The sequence below is a fragment of the Trichechus manatus genome, unplaced genomic scaffold (assembly GCF_000243295.1).
Source record: "Trichechus manatus latirostris isolate Lorelei unplaced genomic scaffold, TriManLat1.0 scaffold00248, whole genome shotgun sequence".
NCBI classification, from domain to species: Eukaryota; Metazoa; Chordata; class Mammalia; order Sirenia; family Trichechidae; genus Trichechus; species Trichechus manatus.
In genome coordinates, this window is record NW_004444184.1 from 1,396,535 (window position 1) to 1,403,353 (window position 6,819).

Here is a 6,819-nt window from a genome sequence, read left to right on the forward strand (position 1 = left end):
GGTTTAATATCCAGAATATATAAAGAACTTCTACAATTTAACAACAAAAGGAAAGACAATTGAATCAAACATTAGTCAAAGGAGTTGAATACACATTTTACGAAAGAGGATATACAAATGGCCAATAAGCACATCGAAAGATGCTGCAAGTCATTAATTGGTAACCCGTTGCTGTGGAGTCAATTCGGACCCATAACGACCCTATAGGACATTGTAGAACTGCCCCATAGGATTTCCCAAGACTGTAATCTTTTTAGAAGCAGACTGCCACATCTTTCCTCCGAAAAGTGGCTGGTGGGTTCTAACCGCTGACCTTTCAGTTAGCAGCCAAGCACTTAACCACTGTGCCACCAGGGATTCCATTAATCTTGAGGGATATGCAAAACAAAACCACAGTGAGATACCGCTTTACTCTTGTTAGCATGACTATGATAAAAAAAAAGCAGAAAATCACAGATGTTGGTGAGGAGGTAGAGAAATTGGAACCCTCGTCCATTACTGGTGGGAATGCAAGGTGGTACAGCTGCTGTGGTAAACAGCTTGGAGGTTTCTCCAAAGATGAATGGATAAACAATATGTTTACATACATACATACATACATACAATGTGGAATATACATACAGTGAAATATTACTCAACTGTAAAGAGAAATGAAATTCTGGCACATGCTATAACATAGATGAATTTTGAAAACATGTTTTAAGTGAAATAAGTCAGTCACAAATGACAAGTAGTGTTGATTCCACTTATATAAAACAGACAAATGTATAGCGACTAAAGTTTATTAGTGGTTATCAGGGATGGAAGAGAGAATAGAAGGCGGAGTCATTGCTTAGGGGGCACTGAGTTTCTGCTAATGGTGGTGGAATAGTTTGGAAAGAATAGTGATGATACTTGCATTAATGCTACTGAATTGTACATTTAAAAAATATTGACTTGGCGAATGTTTTGTTTTATATACATATACACATGCACATATATATAAAACAATAAAAAATGCCCTCTGACATTTGCTAGTGCTTGTGGTAATGAAAACCTTTTTGCTCTTACAGATATAAATTATTTTCTATGCGCACTACCTTTCCTTGCTGCGGTTGATTCTGGTGTAATGGGGATATCAGCAGACCAAGTCACCCTTTTGCCACCACCCAAGGATCAGAATCTGTTTTGTCTTAATGTTTCTGCCTGTTGTTCATCATTCCCAGAGACAATGGGCAAGTGGAATGCCTTTTACCAGGTTCCTTCTTTAAAATTTATAATTTATACCTTAGAGGTGGCAAGAGAATGTCTTTTGGGGTATAACATTGTTTTGTCTAGGATTGTGTGCATGGTATATTATTTTCTTTCGTATGAAAACGTTAAGTTTTACGTAATCATTGTAGTAGGGCATCACATGTCGTCAACACTCCTTCCCAAGACAGTACTAACACAAAATCGATACCCTCTTCTCACTATAAATAAATTATACTCAAATGTGTAAGCACACAGGATCTTGGTGAATGGAGAACATACTATTCTGGTTAATTTGAACTTCAGGTCAACTGAAGAATAACCCTTGCATAAATGTGATTATGGAAGTGGTGTTAGTGCAGCTTATGAATTTATTCCAACTGAATTTATAAATTATCACATATGGGTAGAACATAATAATTATAGCAATAAAAACCAAATATTCAATGACCAAAATAAAACACATCGGTTAAAAGTAGACATGGACTAAGACTTTTAATGAAAAAATAAATTTACTAATACTTTAGATTATTGGAGCCCTGGTACTGCAGTAGTTAAGAGCTTGGCTGCTGACCAACAGGTTGGCAATTTGAACCCACCAGCTGCTCCTTGGAAACCCAATGGGGCAGTTCTACTCTGTCCTATAGGGTCCCTGTGAGTTGGAATTGACTGGATAGCAAGAGGTTTTTGGTTAGATTATTAATTCATTAATTTAGATATAATTAAATTAAATATTATAACAGGATTTTTTTCCCACTTCTTACTCTTAAGATTTTGTGGTAATTTCAGCTATGATAGCAGAAAAAGAAGTGACAAAAAAAAACAAAGACCTCCAGGAGAGTATAAATTACTGGCTCTAAAAAATACTTGCAGTTCATTTCTTCTAGATGTATGCACTATTATTAGTAATAACTATATGTATGATGCCCTTTACATAATGTTAGGCATTAAGGTGTTACACATAATAATTCTTAAAGTGAAATTCTCCTCTCATTTAGAATGTTGCTAAATTATACATGTGAACAATATTGAACTGTAAGGAGAAGAATTATTACAGTTGCTAAGTATTAATAAGATTCTTTTTTTGCTTTAGCATTTGAAGTTACCATCTAGTACCTTTGATGACCTGTTGAAGTACTTATGGGTTGCACATACCTCAACCTTAAAGGATACTCTCCAAACTTTTGAATCTAGGTAAGAATGGATCTAAAGTCATTTCTATTTAATACGGTAGATGACTTTGGTCTTGTTTGTGACATTTCTTGTTTTACTTCTACTTCAATCTTCCTAATAAATAATAAGTCTAACCATTGAGGATTATGATGATGAGGCATAAACATTTTAATATGATCAAGTTTAAAAAGTGTTTTACGAAGAGGGGACAAAAATTTGAGGGGGAAAAACAATCTCACCAAAAAAACAAACAAATAAAAACATGTAATGAAATTTTCTATTTGTAGAAAATAAATATCTGGATAGTTTTCATTATTTTGATCACATATACATAATATGGTGGCACATATTTGGGTAAAAAATCAAGTACATCAGTTATCAGTGTCAGCACTCAAAGTAGCCTAGATTATCAAGACACTCCATATAACACTGAGCGGTCAAAGTATGAGAATGATTTGAGTTTGATACGAATAAAACTATCCAGAGGGTGAAATTAACCAACCAAAGTAAGGAGTAGGGTAGAAATCTGGGTAGGGCAAACAGCAGGAACAAAGAAAGGAAGGGTCATTGGCATTGTATAAGTAGACATGTAAATCCAGGCAAGAAGGTTTGAGTACATTGTGTTCCACTGACTGGATCACTAGCAAGGTAAATCACTCAGCAGATTCTAAACATTTCCTCTTCTATGCATTGATATGGCTTCAACAACTGAGTATTAAATCAGGCAATGGAGGAGTTCACACCTTGGCATTGTCTGTGAGATCATTAGGGCTTGCAGCCATTTTAACAGCTATATCTCAATTGCTTTTTCTATTTTGATGACATAAAAAAGGGATGAGATTTTCAGACAAGGAATTCCAGTGCAGATTGTTAACCTTAATACGTATGTCATTATAACAAATGATATTTATTTGCTGACCTCTCTGGTTCATATCCAAAAATAAATCACTAGAAAATACAGCTTTGTACATAGGAAACATACCCATTGCCATCGAGGTGATTCCAACTTCTAGTCACCCTAAAGGCCAGAGCAGAGCTGCCCCATAGGGTTTCCAAAGCTGTAATCCACATCTGTCTCCTGTGGAGTAGCTGGTTGAGTTTGAACCGCTGACGTTTCAGTTAGCAGCTGAGGGCTTAACCACTGCGACACCAGAGATTTCATAGGAAGCATAGGAGTACTTTAAATTGTAAAATTCAAGGAGATTACAGATTTTTTTCCCTGTAGCTAAATTTTCTTTATTTCGTGGATTTAAGCTTTCAAGCTCATTGTATTCGTTAATTTAAAAATTGCTCAGAAATCACACCGCATAAGAATTTTTGGTGATTAAGTTTAAATTTGTATGATTACTTTGATCACAAGCACAGAAACTAAAAAAAAAAAAATCATTTTCTGCTGTTAGTAGAACCCTCAGTCTCATGAAATATATATTAAAAAATTACTTTTGATTAGCACATTTTATTTTCTGAACTTCTATATTTTTGACTTGACCTTCCATTCAAGTGTCAACAAATGACCTTCTTAGATAAATTTTTTAAAATAGCACTATTAGGAGCCCTGGTGGTATGGTGGTTAAGAACTATGGTTACTAATCAAAAGGTTGGCAGTTCCAATCCACCAGCTGCTCCTTGGAAACCCTATGGGGCAGTTCTTCTCTGTCCTATAGGGGTCACTATGAGTTGAAATAGACTCGATGGCAGTGAGTTTTTTTTTGATTATTATTTATTAAGTGTAAAAATAAAATTTAAGTATTATTAATATTAGGAATAAATAAAAGGTACCGCATTAAGTACTTTCATGTAATATAATTCACTTCAAAATAATTACTTTTTATAGATAATTAATCTGAGCCTGAACTATTTATCAACTGGTTACTTTTCTTTATAACTTTATTCTCCTTAGATTTGATAATTGTCTTGTGTTTTTGTCTACTTAGTTTTTCATGTACTTGTGTGTCGTGTAGTCAATTCCAACCCTGTAAGACAGAGTAGAACTACCCTATGGACTTTGCAAGGCTGTAATGTCTTTGGAAGCAGACTGCCACATCTTTCTTTCGTGGAGAGGTTGGAGGGTTCAAAGAGTCGACCTTTCAGTTAACAGTCAGCCCTTAACCACTGTGCCACCAGGGGTCCATGTACGCAACACTAGTGTATCCCAAAGTGACGAACTAAGGAAGTGTTTTCTTAAGTCACCCAAAAGCATCAAGAACTCTTCCATTTCTTATTCTTAAAGATGCCTCTTTCAGAGCTGTTTGTCTTGGACTTATCTGCCAAGGTAGCTAGATAAGATTCTGTGAGCTTTCTTTACTACTTCCCTGGGATTCCCTTTGCCTCTTTTCTGTGTTGGATCACCCATTTTCAGTAGCCCACATCTTTCCATTTCTTGGTGTACTTTGTTTTGGTAGGTTCACAGCCTCCAGGATATTCTGAATGGGCATACGATAAGTAAAATTTTTTGAATCTTTGCAGACCTGAAAATATCTTTATTTTACCATGACTGTTGACTGATGTCTTTGCGTGTGTACAGAAATCCTGGATGAGATACTTTTCTTTAGAATTTTGAAGGCAATTCTCTGCAATTTTTAGCTTCACTTTTGCTGTAGAGAAGTCTGAACCAGGCTACCGTTCTTGCCCCTGCTCCAGCCCCTTCCCCCACAGCAGCCACAAAGCTCTTTTAAAAACACAAATCAGGGGGACATCCAGAAAAATGGCTCTCTAGGCAGAAGCACCATGCCATCCCTCCACAGCAAAGATCCAAAAAAATAAGCCAAACAGAGAAAACAGCAATTCTGAAACCATAAAACATCAAATGAAGAGATAAAGAACTCAGCCAAGCACCAAATGTAGTGAGAAAACTGAAAGAGAACGGAAAGTGAGGAGAGACTCATGCAGAGGTCCCCTATAAGCTAACGCAGAGTGGATCTGCCATCTTAGACTCCTATCAGAGACCAGCAAATAGGGTCTACGAGAAAGCAGCTTCACAGAGCTTCCAGTGGGAGACAAAACAACCAGTAATTTGTGATATACGCTTTTCTACCCCCTACCCTTCTTCACCCCCACTTGGCCTCCTCTGCTTCCTGCAGCCACAGTCTCATGTCCGGGAAGCACCGGCTGCTTGGATTCCACCTGCCCACACTGGCCGGCTCCCTGAGTGCCATTTGTTGGTTGCTGGTGTTGCATTCTTCCACTTCTTTTTATTTCTTCCTTATCTCTCGCAACCTCCCCCTCCTTTTGCTCAAATGCCTCGCTCCGTGTACCATCTTTGCTTCTTCCTGAGGGGCTGCGAAGCTCCGTTTGAGTGTGGAACTGCTTCCTGGTCTGGGCTGCTGTGCTGGTGGGATCCCGGGGCTTTTGTTTGTTCATTTTGAATTGTTTGCTTGTTTACTTTTCTTGAGTTGGGAACCCGTGCTAGCCGGGCGGTTCTGCGTGGCTTGGGACCTACCCCCTTGGCTTGTGCAGACGTGCAGAGGGATCCCTGAGTGCATTTCTTTTTTCACATTTTTTTTTCTGTTTTTTGGGGGGCTTTTCTTGTTTTTTTTTTTTAAATTTGTTTTGATTTCTTTTCCCTCTTTTTCCCTTTTTGTCTTTATTCATTACTCAGTTTCTCGTCTCTCTATACCTTCCTTCTCTTCCTGTTCTCTAAATACCTGGTGCTGAATACCTCTACCCCTTCTGGCCAGGCTGTACTGCAACACCTGAGAACAACTTCGCCAGACCTCATAACTACACTAGTGGGATCCCTGAGAGCTTTGTTGTTCTTTTTCCTTTCTGATTTTTATTTATTCATTCTTTTCCTTTTTTTTTCTTCTTCCCTTTTTTGTTTTTCTCCATTTCATAGTCTTTCATCTCTCCACTCCAACGGCAAGCTCCCCTAGCACTCTTTTGTTTGTATGTTTTTGGCTCCTGTTCCTCTCTCCTCTCTCCCATATCCATCTTAGCTCCACACATAACAATCTCTCCCCTCCGTCTTGCCTACCTGCATCGTGCGCTTAACATCACACCACCAAGCAACACAGGCACGGCCTACGGGAACCTGCCCTGCACGGATTACCGACCAACCCTGGTGGCTGTAGTGCCACAAACAATCCGTCCCAGTAACTCCTCTTCAGCAGACCTGCCCTGCTGTACCATATTTGAGTGACTGACCCTGCCAATTAGAGAGGGAGGTGAAAAGTATCATGCCCACAGGGTAGCAAACAGCAAAAAACACCCAGCCAGCCTGCTCAGACATAGCCAAATTAAAAAAAAAAAAAGGATGAAACAAACAAATCTACAATCAATAAATAAGAAAAATAACTACTGAAAGCCCCAAAGACAGCAGACAGTATGAAAACGTTCACAAAAACAGGACAGGATGTTTCCAGTAGGCTTCCAAAATAAAACACCTGATGACTTTCCAGCAGAAGAAAAGGCAATAGA

General features: G+C 38.2%; 1 protein-coding gene across 1 annotated transcript in view; it reads left to right on the top strand.

The window, feature by feature from the left end:
* LOC101348397 (protein LEG1 homolog) overlaps window positions 1–6,819 on the top strand; it is a 43,288-nt gene that overhangs the window by 15,442 nt on the left and 21,027 nt on the right. Inside the window, exons 3-4 of the mRNA XM_004389473.1 lie at window positions 1,053–1,237; window positions 2,324–2,424. Coding sequence (XP_004389530.1) covers window positions 1,053–1,237; window positions 2,324–2,424 — 286 coding nt within the window. The remainder of the gene's footprint in view (window positions 1–1,052; window positions 1,238–2,323; window positions 2,425–6,819) is intronic.